We start from the raw sequence: 13,407 nt of genomic DNA, 5'->3' as shown, positions 1-13,407 counted from the left end.
TTTTCAGCCTCAGGATGTTCTGCTTCACCTCAATTGAGAGTTCCTTTGACCGCATGTTGTCTGGTCACAGCAACAGCTTCCAAATCCAAAACCACACACCTGGAATCAACCCCAGACCTTTTAACTACTTAATTGATTACAGGTTAACGGGGGAGACGCCTTCTGAGTTAATTGCAGCCCTTAGAGTTCGTTGTCCAATTACTTTTGGTCCCTTGAAAAAGAGGAGGCTATGCATTACAGAGCTATGATTCCTAAACCCTTTCTCCGATTTGGATGTGGAAACTCTCATATTGCAGCTGGGAGTGTGCACTTTCAGCCCATATTATATATATAATTGTATTTCTGAACATGTTTTTGTAAACAGCTAAAATAACAAAACTTGTGTCACTGTCCAAATATTTCTGGCCCTAACTGTATACTGAGGAGAATCTACCTCACCTCCATGTGTATATACTGAGGAGAATCTACCTCACCTCTATGTGTATATACTGAGGAGAATCTACCTCACCTCTATGTGTATATACTGAGGAGAATCTACCTCACCTCTATGTGTATATATACTGAGGAGAATCTACCTCACCTCCTATGTGTATATATACTGAGGAGAATCTACCTCACCTCCTATGTGTATATATACTGAGCAGAATCTACCTCCCCTCTATGTGTATATACTGAGGAGAATCTACCACACCTCTATGTGTATATACTGAGGAGAATCTACCTCACCTCTATGTGTATATACTGAGGAGAATCTACCTCACCTCTATGTGTATATACTGAGAAGAATCTACCTCCGCTCTATTTGTATATACTGAGAAGAATCTACCTCCCCTCTATGTGTATATACTGAGGAGAATCTACCTCCCCTCATTCTGCAGAGGGACATCTCTAATGCAGTCTGAGGAGAATCTAACGTTCCTCTATGTGTATACTTATTTTATTCCTTGGTTCTTCGGATGGAAGGATTCACTGGTAAAAGATATGCAGACATAGATTTGACAAATTCAAAATTAATGAAGTTCACAGCAGCCCCAGAACCAATAAAGGCCCGACCGTTGAGATGATGAGCATTATAAGAAATAGAGAACGACACAAACAATTTGGAACATTCCGGAAGTACCTGAGCTCCTAGGCGATGTCTTGAGGGATCGCCTAGGAGCGAAAGTATTCCGGCGGCTGTTTCTTGAGGCAGTTGGTGACACGATGACCTGGGCCTCCACAATAAAGTCATAATCGGTTGCTTAGCCGGAGTTTCTTGCGTTCCTGTGGGGACATAGAGCCCGCTTCCATTGACTCGACTTTGTTGGTAGCTGAGGTCATGGACGGATTCTCAGATCGGGTCATGGGCAGTTCAGTCCGCGTCTTACATCGCGCCTAAGACGACGGTCGGCCTTTACCGCCCCAGGGCGACAACTGGGCGACGGTCCCTGCGCTGCATCAGTGACAGGGACCCCAAAGAAGGAGGGACAGGGAGACCGGCAGGTGAGCACCGTGTAGCTGACTGGAAGCAACAAGTGTGTAGACCAGAGAGTAGTTGTGAAAAGCAGGGTCAAACCGAAAGACACGTGCGGAGTACAAGAGGGCAAAACAGAGGCAGAGTCAACTGAAAGGCTGAAGTTAAACACACAAAAGTCAGGTCAATAATTGTGGGTGTAGCCAGAGAAGTCAAAACCAAATAGTGGCAACCAGAGTCCGGCTCAGCAAGGTATATATGCAGAACTCCCCACCCAGAGGGGTGGAGCGAAGTCACATGACGACCGGAGGGAATCATAAAGCCGCGTCCCCCAGGCGGCGCGCACCGGCCTGAGCGCCGTGCGGCCGACCAACGGACAGGCGCGTCTGTGAACGATACGGGACACGCTGTCGGCCGCTGCGACCAAGCACCTCAGTGGGCGAACCTGTGACAGAGCCGCCAGCCTGGGCCCCTGCAGCACCAGGACCAACTGGACCCCGGTGCCCCTAGTGGTAACCCCATTTCTAACAGCAGAATTCTGGCAGAACACTAGTTCTGTGCGCCAATGTGCCCCATTGCCCAAAGCAACCAATCATCTATTTACCAACCTGCACTACAAAAATAGTAGGAAGAACTGAGTGGTTGCTATGAGCAACGTCCCCAATGTTTATTTATACTCATTGTGATATTGTCACATCTATGTTTGCAATGAAAGGACCTGGTGGGCGTGTTGAGCCATGTTGAATCCCATTGAAGTTATGCCATGTATGGACATGCCAGCAGCAATCCAGTAATGTTTAGAATGTTCTTATTCTTTATATGTCCTTTGCATGTATCCTTATTCTCAACATTCTATTTTTTTATTTTCTTATACAAAACTTTAATTTTTTTGTTGTTGTAAATATTCGTCATCAATTTCTAGAAGCGATTTAGATGGAATGTAGGAAGCCCAGCATCCAGCGGGATAGACATTAATCCGAAGCATCTGCTGTAAATCCAGCCTTGTGTATTGATGTCGGAAGGTCGGAGCTGCTTGCATCCACTAGTGCCGGTCGCTCCGGCATATGTTCACTACCGCCTTAGTATGGCAGCTATTTCCCTCCCACGAGCAGCAATGCCTAAACAAAACAAATGCACAATGCAAGTCTGTCTCCTCTCTCCGCCACTTGCTTTACTGTATGCGGGGCATGCAAGCTTCAGCTATGGAACAACAGAAATTGCTGCTGTTCTGCAAGCATTTCACTAGCACTGGGAACTGGAAACCAGTCAAGTCTTAGAACATTCAAGAGAACCTGTTCCGCCATCATTATCATCATTCTTAACTTTGTGGTATAAACCTTTTTACCTTCTAGCCTGTTTATCTACTTGGGAGTCAGAATATAAACTGAACAGACACTTTTTTAGAGACCCCCATCTAGTAGCCCTTTGGATCTCTTGGCATTCAGAACTACAACAATTCATCATAGTTAACAGAGGATCCAGGGTGTGCCAAGAAAGCATTCCGCACACCATTACTCCACCTCCACCAGCTTGACAGGAAGGGGTCATCGATGCATGTTGTCAATGTTGTGCTGATATTGCTGGTAGTGTGGGACTAGAGATGTTTAGGGACCTTGAAGGCACCCCCAGAGGGGCGGTGGGGAATGAGTGAGGTGAGCATTAGTTCTTTTGTTATTTTCTGGTCTTGTAAGCTGAAGAAAATGAATTGTGTTGAGAGAACTTTCAAAAGTTTGGTTCGGCTGATTCGTGGAATTTAGGCAAAAAGTTTGGCTCGGTCCGAATTAGTTTGAATCCGAACTTCGCAAATGCTTCTACATCAGGTGTATAACACTGTCTAAGATCCATGAAAGCCCCGTATAACACTCCTAGGTGACCTAAGAGTATATCTAAGTATTTTGGAGCTGTTTTGAGGCAATGTTAAAAAAGAAAAAGGAAAAAGAAGAAAAATGTATATTTTCCTTCTTTTTTTATCTTCTTTCTGCTTCTTTTTCCTTCTTCTTTCTTTAGCGGTTTCAGCCCAGACAAGACCGAACCGAAAATGTAGCAAAGTTTAACCCCAAGCAAGTACTTCTGAGCCGTTTTGAAGGCAAAGTTAGGGAAGAGAGAAGAAAAAATAATATTTTTCATTTTTTTCCTTTTCCTTCTTATTTTTCCTTACTTTTTCATTTTTTAAACAAAAGATAAAGGAGGAAAAAGATGTTTTTCCTTCTCTTTCCTCCTCCTTTTTCCTTCTTTTAAAAAGGAGGAAAAGAGGAAAAAAGAAGGTAAAAACCTTTCCCTTCTTTTTGCACGTCTTCTTTTTCTGTCTTTTTTCTTACGTTTCCTCTTTTCCTTTTTTTCTTCTTCTCCTTCATCTTCTTCATTTTCCATCACTTTATTTCTCTTTTTTTGCCTTTTTTCTTATTTTTATTTTCCTTTTTTTCCCTTCTGTTTCCTTTTTCTTCTTTTTTCCTCTTCTTTTCCTCTTTTTTGCCTTTTTCCTTCTTTATAAAAAAAAGGAAAAAGAAGACGCGAGAAGAAGAATTTTAGGTTTGGCCAAGATGAACCGCTCGAGGTTCAGGTATGCGCTGAACTCATCTTTTAGAAAGGTTGGACCCGAAACCCTGCTCGACTGTTTTGGTTAACTCAAGGCTAAGCATGAAAAGGCCGAAGAGCAGGAATCCTGGCACAGTTTTAAGTGTAACCACTTGGTGATGTTCCCGCACCCCATGCTCCTCGTCTCTCCAGATACTTATGTTCTAGTCGTCGCCCCTCATTATCTGATTCCTAGAATTATTGAGGCCGGCATCCCCTGACTTCTGTATCGCACTCGAGGGCTCTCCATGTGTCTGAGAGCGCTGATAACACGCTGGGTCTTGTGGAATCTATTGCTCAGAGTTCTAAGAAATCGTAACATATTTGATAACGGAGATGAAACGTGTCATGTCTATGATGGGCGCACAGAGGCTTTAATTACAGTTTAGGATAATCATCGGAGAGCTTTTACCTAAACTGAAGGCCGATTCTATCACTTCCAATGCCCAGGAGTGACATGGCACATGTGAATACTGTATATACATGATAGCAGATACATGGTGATTGCATCGGATGTATAAATCAGCTTCTTGTTTCTCAGGTGTCTCCTTCGGACCTTGAAATGAGTAAGATGCAGCTGCTGATGCCTCATCGACTCTCCATAGAATACATGGACGTGCCGTTTCAGAGACAGCGGGCCGTTAGCGCAGTCAGCGTCCTCACCATCGCCATGGAAGGTGAGTATCTGTAAGATACAGTAGAAATGGATCCATTTTATCTTGTATGACAGGTCTGAGCATTCGTGAAGACTTTACAAGCGCAAACACCATACATCATTCAAGACTGATCTCGGAAACGTCAATCCCGTGAATGATAAATATACCTGTGCTAAGAAATAGAAATACAAAGAAAGCAAAACCAGCTGACACATTGCCCACATAGCGCCCCCTAATGCAGATGATGATGCCAGGTGCTTCAAGTTCTAAGTTCACCTAATGTTTTTCTAAAATGACCTACCCCAGAAAGCTACAAATATTGTCACTTCTGCGCATAATCTCCCTCTTGATGGAGACATTTTTCACAACATTGATGCCATGATTGCATGGCCGCTGCAAACGCTTCTTCGGGGGTCTGTTTTGCCCACTGGAACATCAGCAATGACTGGAAAATGGGCAATGAAGGAGAGCGGCCTTCAGTGTTGGAAAAAGCCAAGAATCGCTGGGTGCAAGGTCAGGTGAGGAGGAAGCATTCAAACCACTTCCAGGAACCCCTGACTAACGACCCCCGTGAGCAGGAGTGACGTCTTGATGGATTTGCAGCATCTTCAGGTCTTCACTCAGGACGGTGTCGACAGATCCTACAGAAATGCTGACTTTGCATGCAGTCTCTTCCACAGTCAGCCGGCGGTCCTCTATAACCATTTGCTCCACTCACACAATCATGGTGTCAGACCGGCTGGTGCGTGGCCGAGGCTCCTTTAGTTTGTTCCCGCATGACGTTTGGCCTTCTTCTAACTATCCTACCCACCGATGCACATTTTTCACTTCCATGACACCTTGGCCGCATGTCTCACTCGACTGATGAATGTCGACGGGTGCTCCTCCACGCAGGTGAAGAAAATGGATGATTACACGCTGTTCTAGGAAATTTCATCATTTTAAGTACTGAAACCGCTTTTAACTGCAGCCGCGGGCTCTGTGCAGCGGGCGACGCTGCCATCTGTCTCGCTCATCCCGAAGAACATCTTCTATAGTGTGTCCCATGTTTCTATCTGCTCCTAGGAGGAGACCGTAGAACCTGAATGCACCTCTTATGTAGGCAGGACAGAGATGATTGAATGCTTATAGCATGTCATATACAAGGCCGTCCGTAAATTCAGTATCGCTTTCCCACTAGCCGTGACTAAAGTTTTGTGCCTACTGACAAAGGCAAGAATATTTTATGTTTTCTGTGCTGATTAATCCCATAACATATATCTAGCAGTAAGAACACCAAATACCATTCATAGTCATAGTCCACTAAGGGGGTCTCACTAAGGGGGGCTCACTGCTTGTGGCCTATACTGTACATTGTACTTAAAGGGGTTGTCTAGGGAGTGAAAAACCATGTCTGCCATCCATGCAGCCTCTTAGAACCCCATCCTAGAATATAGGCAGGACAGGTTAGTGAGACCCGAGGAGAAGAAGGCCGATCCAAGGGCGGGGGGCCGACCAGAACAACACGCTCTTCCTTCCTGTCAGGCTCATCCAACAGTAAGGTATTAAGCTCCAAAGTTGCCCATTAAAGTCAGCGGTTGCATAAAAAATAATACAATGCATTGGCGTGGCGTGCGTGTGCGCTACATATTGTTCACTCATCCACTGACTTCAATGGGTGTTTTAGATCACTTGGGCCACCTTCTGTTTTTTCTTTTGATGTGAATGATAAATGGATGACACTTTTGCCCCTGTGCGCAATGCTTTACATGCTAGGGGCTTGTACACGGGTGGATGCGGTTTCAGTCGCGCAAGCACACTGCATATTTATATGATCGAAAATCGCATTTGCCCGCGTATTTCACCCGCTCCTATGGGATTTTGTGCGCACTTTTACACCGCGTATTTCACCCGCTCCTATGGGATTTTGTGCGCACTTATACACATATTTGCGTATGCAAAAAAAGTCTGCAGAAGGGTCCATTAATTTGCTTAGAGAATACGCAATTTTCCTGCATATTCACTGCGTATTTGCACCAGCCTATTTACTTCAATGACCTATTGTGTGTAATTCGCCCCAAAAAGGGTCATGCTACATAAGTTATCAAGCATTGCATGAAAAAATATGTACATTGAAATTAATGGATTTTATTCACTGCGTATTTTGCACATAAAAATGATGCGCGTAATAAGCGGCACAAACGCGCCCGTGTGAACAAGACTTTAGGCTTTATTTACACAGGCCATTTTGCGCACTTCTGTCTGAGACGGACAGAACCCCCATTCGTTTAAATGGGTTAATTCACATATCGATTCTTCTCTTGGCCCGAGGGTCCAAGTTTGAGAAATCAGTGCATGTCCTGTTTGTGCCGCTCGTGTTCACGAATCGCCCGTTATGTTCTTTAGGAACGTTAAAATAATGCGAGTGCGATCAGTTTCTAACGCACGTTACTTTGGGGAACGCATGAAAACAAGAACCAGGAAGGTCAGAGCAGAGAAAAACGGAAGTAAAAGGTGTGGAAATCACAAAACTGCTTAGCAAACGCCTGAAAATCACATGGAATATGGTGTGTTTTTCGCTAACCAAAACCTCCCTCGCCGGCGTGAATACAGCGACCGATTTCTCCGAGGCTGTGCGGACGGCAGCCGTGTTTTTATTTCTTAGATGACATCTTTAACAAACAACAAGTTCGCTCCTTAGTTCCTCCAAGCGGCTTCTGCTGGCAGCCAAAATGTTGTCATTTCTGGCCATATATTGTAGTGGATCTCCCACCTTCTAGAAAGATATGCTTCACAGTTAATGTTGGACATATCATGGTGATCTTCTATATTAATGACCCACCCTAGAATAGACCAACATCAGACTAGTGGCGGTCCAACTCCCAGCACCCTCACCGTTCAGCTGACCTACCCTAGAATAGACCATCATCAGACTAGTGGCGGTCCAACTCCCAGCACCCTCACCGATCAGCCGACCTACTCTAGAATAGACCAACATCAGACAAGTGGCGGTCCAACTCCTAGCACCCTCACCGATCAGCTGACCGACCCTAGAATAGACCAGCATCAAACTAGTGGCGGTCCAACTCCCAGCACCCTCACCGTTCAGCTGACCTACCCTAGAATGGACCAACATCAGACTAGTGGCGGTCCAACTCCCAGCACCCTCACCGTTCAGCTGACCTACCCTAGAATGGACCAACATCAGACTAGTGGCGGTCGAACTCCCAGCACCCTCACCGATCAGCCGACCTACCCTAGAATAGACCAACATCAGACTAGTGGCGGTCCAACTCCCAGCACACTCACAGATCAGCTGTCCTACCTTAGAATAAACCAATATAAGACTAGTGGCGGTCCAACTCCCAACACCCTCATCGATCAGCTGACCTGCCTTAGAATAAACCAATATCAGACTAGTGGCGGTTCAACTCTCAGCTCCCTCACCAATCATCTCACCTACGTTAGAATAAACCAATATCAGACTAGTGACGGTCCAATTCTCAGCACCCTTATCAATCAGCTGACCTACCTTAGAATAAACCAACTTCAGACTAGTGGTGGTCCAACTCCCAGCACCCTCCGAGATCAGCTGACCTACCTTAGAATAAACCAACATCAGACTTGTGGCGGTCCAACTCCCAGCACCCTCACCGATCAGCTGACCTACCTTAGAATAAACCAACATCAGACTAGTAGTGGTCCAACGCCCAGCACCCTCACCGATCAGCTGACCTACCTTAGAATAAACCAATATCAGACTAGTGGCGGTCCAACTCTCAGCACCCTCACTGATCATCTCACCTACGTTAGAATAAACCAATATCAGACTAGTGACGGTCCAATTCTCAGCACCCTCACTGATCAGCTGACCTACCCTAGAATAGACCAACATCAAACTAGTGGCAGTCCAACTCCCAGCACCCTCACCGATCATCTGACCTACCTTAGAATAGACCAACATCAGACTTGTGGCGGTCCAACTCCCAGCACCCTCACCGATCAGCTGACTACCTTAGAATAGACCAACATCAGAATAGTGGCGGTCCAACTCCCAGCACCCTCACCGATCAGCTGACTACATTAGAATAGACCAACATCAGAATAGTGGCGGTTCAACTCCCAGCACCCTCACCGATCAGCCGACCTACCCTAGAATAGACCAACATCAGACTAGTGGCGGTCCAACTCCCAGCACCCTCACAGATCAGCTGACCTACCCTCGAATAGACCAACATCAGACTAGTGGCGGTCCAACTCCCAGCACCCTCACCGATCAGCTGATCTACCCTAGAATAGACCAACATCCGAGTAGTGGCGGTCCAACTCCTAGCACCCTCACCGATCAGCCAACCTACCCTAGAATAGACCAACATCAGACTAGTGGCGGTCCAACTCCCAGCACCCTCACCGATCAGCCGACCTACCCTAGAATAGACCATCATCAGACTAGTGGCGGTCGAACTCCCAGCACCCTCACTGATCAGCTGACCTGCCCTAGAATAGACCAACATCAGACTAGTGGCGGTCCAACTCCCAGCACCCTCACCGATCAGCTGATCTACCCTAGAATAGACCAACATCCGAGTAGTGGCGGTCCAACTCCTAGCACCCTCACGGATCAGCCGACCTACCCTAGAATAGACCAACATCAGACTAGTGGCGGTCCAACTCCCAGCACCCTCACAGATCAGCTGTCCTACCTTAGAATAAACAAATATCAGACTAGTGGCGTTCCAACTCCCAGCACCCTCCCAGATCAGCTGACCTACTTTAGAATAGACCAACATCAGACTAGTGGCGGTCCAACTCCCAGCACCCTCATCGATCAGCTGACCTACCCTAGAATGGACCAACATCAGACTAGTGGCGGTCCAACTCCCAGCACCCTCACCGATCAGCTGACCTACCCTAGAATAGACCAACATCAGACTAGTGGGGGTCCAACTCCCAGCACCCTCACAGATCAGCTGACCGACCCTAGAATAGACCAACATCAGACTTGTGGCGGTCCAACTCCCAGCACCCTCACCGATCAGCTGACTACCTTAGAATAGACCAACATCAGAATAGTGGCGGTCCAACTCCCAGCACCCTCACCGATCAGCTGACTACCTTAGAATAGACCAACATCAGAATAGTGGCGGTTCAACTCCCAGCACCCTCACCGATCAGCCGACCTACCCTAGAATAGACCAACATCAGACTAGTGGCGGTCCAACTCCCAGCACCCTCACAGATCAGCTGACCTACCCTCGAATAGACCAACATCAGACTAGTGGCGGTCCAATTCTCAGCACCCTCACTGATCAGCTGACCTACCCTAGAATAGACCAACATCAAACTAGTGGCAGTCCAACTCCCAGCACCCTCACCGATCATCTGACCTACCTTAGAATAGACCAACATCAGACTTGTGGCGGTCCAACTCCCAGCACCCTCACCGATCAGCTGACTACCTTAGAATAGACCAACATCAGAATAGTGGCGGTCCAACTCCCAGCACCCTCACCGATCAGCTGACTACCTTAGAATAGACCAACATCAGAATAGTGGCGGTTCAACTCCCAGCACCCTCACCGATCAGCCGACCTACCCTAGAATAGACCAACATGAGACTAGTGGCGGTCCAACTCCCAGCACCCTCACAGATCAGCTGACCTACCCTCGAATAGACCAACATCAGACTAGTGGCGGTCCAACTCCCACCACCCTCACCGATCAGCTGATCTACCCTAGAATAGACCAACATCCGAGTAGTGGCGGTCCAACTCCTAGCACCCTCACCGATCAGCCAACCTACCCTAGAATAGACCAACATCAGACTAGTGGCGGTCCAACTCCCAGCACCCTCACCGATCAGCCGACCTACCCTAGAATAGACCATCATCAGACTAGTGGCGGTCGAACTCCCAGCACCCTCACTGATCAGCTGACCTGCCCTAGAATAGACCAACATCAGACTAGTGGCGGTCCAACTCCCAGCACCCTCACCGATCAGCTGATCTACCCTAGAATAGACCAACATCCGAGTAGTGGCGGTCCAACTCCTAGCACCCTCACGGATCAGCCGACCTACCCTAGAATAGACCAACATCAGACTAGTGGCGGTCCAACTCCCAGCACCCTCACAGATCAGCTGTCCTACCTTAGAATAAACAAATATCAGACTAGTGGCGTTCCAACTCCCAGCACCCTCCCAGATCAGCTGACCTACTTTAGAATAGACCAACATCAGACTAGTGGCGGTCCAACTCCCAGCACCCTCATCGATCAGCTGACCTACCCTAGAATGGACCAACATCAGACTAGTGGCGGTCCAACTCCCAGCACCCTCACCGATCAGCTGACCTACCCTAGAATAGACCAACATCAGACTAGTGGGGGTCCAACTCCCAGCACCCTCACAGATCAGCTGACCGACCCTAGAATAGACCAACATCAGACTTGTGGCGGTCCAACTCCCAGCACCCTCACCAATCAGCTGACTACCTTAGAATAAACCAACATCAGACTAGTGGCGGTCCAACTCCAAGCACCCTCACCGATCAGCTGCCTACTTTAGAATAGACCAACATCAGACTTGTGGCAGTCCAACTCCCAGCACCCTCACTGATCAGATCACCTACCTTAGAATAGACCCACATCAGACTAGTGGCGGTCCAACTCCAAGCACCCTCACTGATGCGCTGATTGAATGGGCTATGGCGCTTTGGTGAGCACCACATCCCCTTCACTATTTATCAGGTACAGCGACATACATGTTGTAGTGGCTATGCCTCATATTGTAGCTTAGTTCCATTAAAGGGGTATTCCAGGTAAACACTACTATGGTAATAACCCTTCCTTTGGATAGGTCATCAGTAGGTGATCGCTGTCATTGCCACTGGGCCATGGTCATTGAGTTAGGTGGAGGAAGTTTGAGAGGTGAGTTCACTCCCTTTGAAATTAATGAGAGTGAAGCAGCCTCTGAGACCCCCTGCTCCGACCCAACACAACGCCAGAAGTGTAACAGGCGGCTTCACTATCTTTGTCATCAGTGGAAGTGAAGCCGCCTCCGAGACTTCCTGCTTGAATTCTGATGACGTCCAGCCCCGCTGACAGCAGGCCGGTTGATCAGTAGATTGCCAAAGATCCCAAGAGGCAGATCAACTATTGATGATGTATCCTGAGGGTAGGTCATCAATAGTATTTGCCCAGAAAGACCCTTTAACTTGAATAGGAGTAAGCAGCTAGAACACAATATACAGCGCTATGTGAGACCCCCACCAATCTGATATTGTTTATTTATCCTAAACATAAACCATTAATACGAAAGTCACAGAAAACTCCTTTAAAAGATGGACATTGACTTTGAAGAGGACATGTCCTCGGGTCAGAGGGGCCGGCTGCATAGCTTTGCAGCCATGGCCACGCTGACATCTCTCATAGTCTTTCTTTTATTCCTACTGCCCCTTCTGTTTTCCTCTACCGACTCCTCTTAGATTCTCCTGGTGATTTAAACTGTCAAAGTGGTGTCAGATTTGATGGAAAACGATTAGTGGGACCCGCCCACTTGACACATTCAGACCACCAGGAGCAAAATCTAAGAAAAGCCCATACGGTAGACTGAGGGGTGGACTGAATAAAAGAAAGGCACCACTAGAGCCAGCAAGGCCGCTGGTTAGAACTCTGCACCCAGCCCGCTTATATATTAAAGGTTTGCCTGGTAAATCTTTCCAGACTCCATAATTTTAGGATTTATATTCTGCATTTCTATGTTTTTATTTTTAGAATTGGAAGAATCTCGCCAGAAATGTCCTCCTTGCTGGTATCATTTTGCCCATAGATATCTTGTCTGGGACTGTTGCACTCTATGGATACAATTCAAGGAAGGCGTGAAATTTGTGGTCATGGACCCCTTCACGGATCTGGCCATCACCATCTGCATCGTACTGAACACCCTCTTCATGGCTCTGGAACATTACAAGATGTCAAATAATTTTGATAAAATGCTCAACACCGGCAACTATGTGAGTCCGCCTTCAGATCTGAGAGGTTTTTGTCTACAAAATGTTTTTCTGTTTTTTGCGCCGTTTGTGCCAAGTTGTAGCATAAAATGTGCTAATAAAATGTTGCAAGTGGTAATGTGAAACATTGTAACAGTAAAACTTGCACTTTTTCTCGCTGCCTGCTAAATTTGGTGAGCAACTAGAAAAGTGGGCAGACACTCCCAAGGATTTATTACGTGGAGTAGAATGAAGTGGCACCAATTTTACGTCTGTTAGAAATGCACAACATGTTTTAAAAAGTGTTCTTTTATTAAATTTGGCGCAAATGACTATAACAATCTCCAGTACTTAAAAGGGGTTGTCCAATTGTAAACTAGTAATGGTCCATCCTTAGGATAGGTCATCAGTGGTAGATTGGCGAGAGTCCTTCTACAGTGCCCCCACCTATCAGCTCTTCTCTGGGCTGTTATGCTCATGTACAAACCTAGAGTGGCTAGGCTTGGTATTGCAGGCTAAGTGCCCATTGAAATTAATGGGGACTTTGCCCGGAATACCAAACCTGGCCACTGCAGTAAGAAGGGAGCTGTCTGCTTCCTGTAGAAATCAGGTTTATTCAAAAGCACGATGGCCTGGTAAACAGCTGGCTAGTAGATGTCCTGGGTGGCAGACCCCCATCTATCTACTATTGATGACCTTGTGATGTACCGGCCACAGACCTATCCTAAGGATAGACCATCAATAGTTTACAACTGAA

The 13,407-nt window shown here is 46.8% G+C and overlaps 1 protein-coding gene across 3 annotated transcripts in view; it reads left to right on the top strand.

The window, feature by feature from the left end:
• The window catches only part of LOC136587207 (sodium channel protein type 5 subunit alpha-like), a 509,047-nt gene that overhangs the window by 280,069 nt on the left and 215,571 nt on the right, over positions 1-13,407 (top strand). For all 3 annotated transcript variants that reach the window (XM_066585757.1, XM_066585756.1, XM_066585758.1), the window contains 2 exons: positions 4,569-4,704; positions 12,436-12,674. In XM_066585757.1, coding sequence (XP_066441854.1) covers positions 4,569-4,704; positions 12,436-12,674 — 375 coding nt within the window. The remainder of the gene's footprint in view (positions 1-4,568; positions 4,705-12,435; positions 12,675-13,407) is intronic.

The sequence above is a fragment of the Eleutherodactylus coqui genome, chromosome 12, assembly GCF_035609145.1.
Source record: "Eleutherodactylus coqui strain aEleCoq1 chromosome 12, aEleCoq1.hap1, whole genome shotgun sequence".
Classification (NCBI taxonomy): Eukaryota; Metazoa; Chordata; class Amphibia; order Anura; family Eleutherodactylidae; genus Eleutherodactylus; species Eleutherodactylus coqui.
This window is presented reverse-complemented; position numbering and strand designations above follow the sequence as displayed.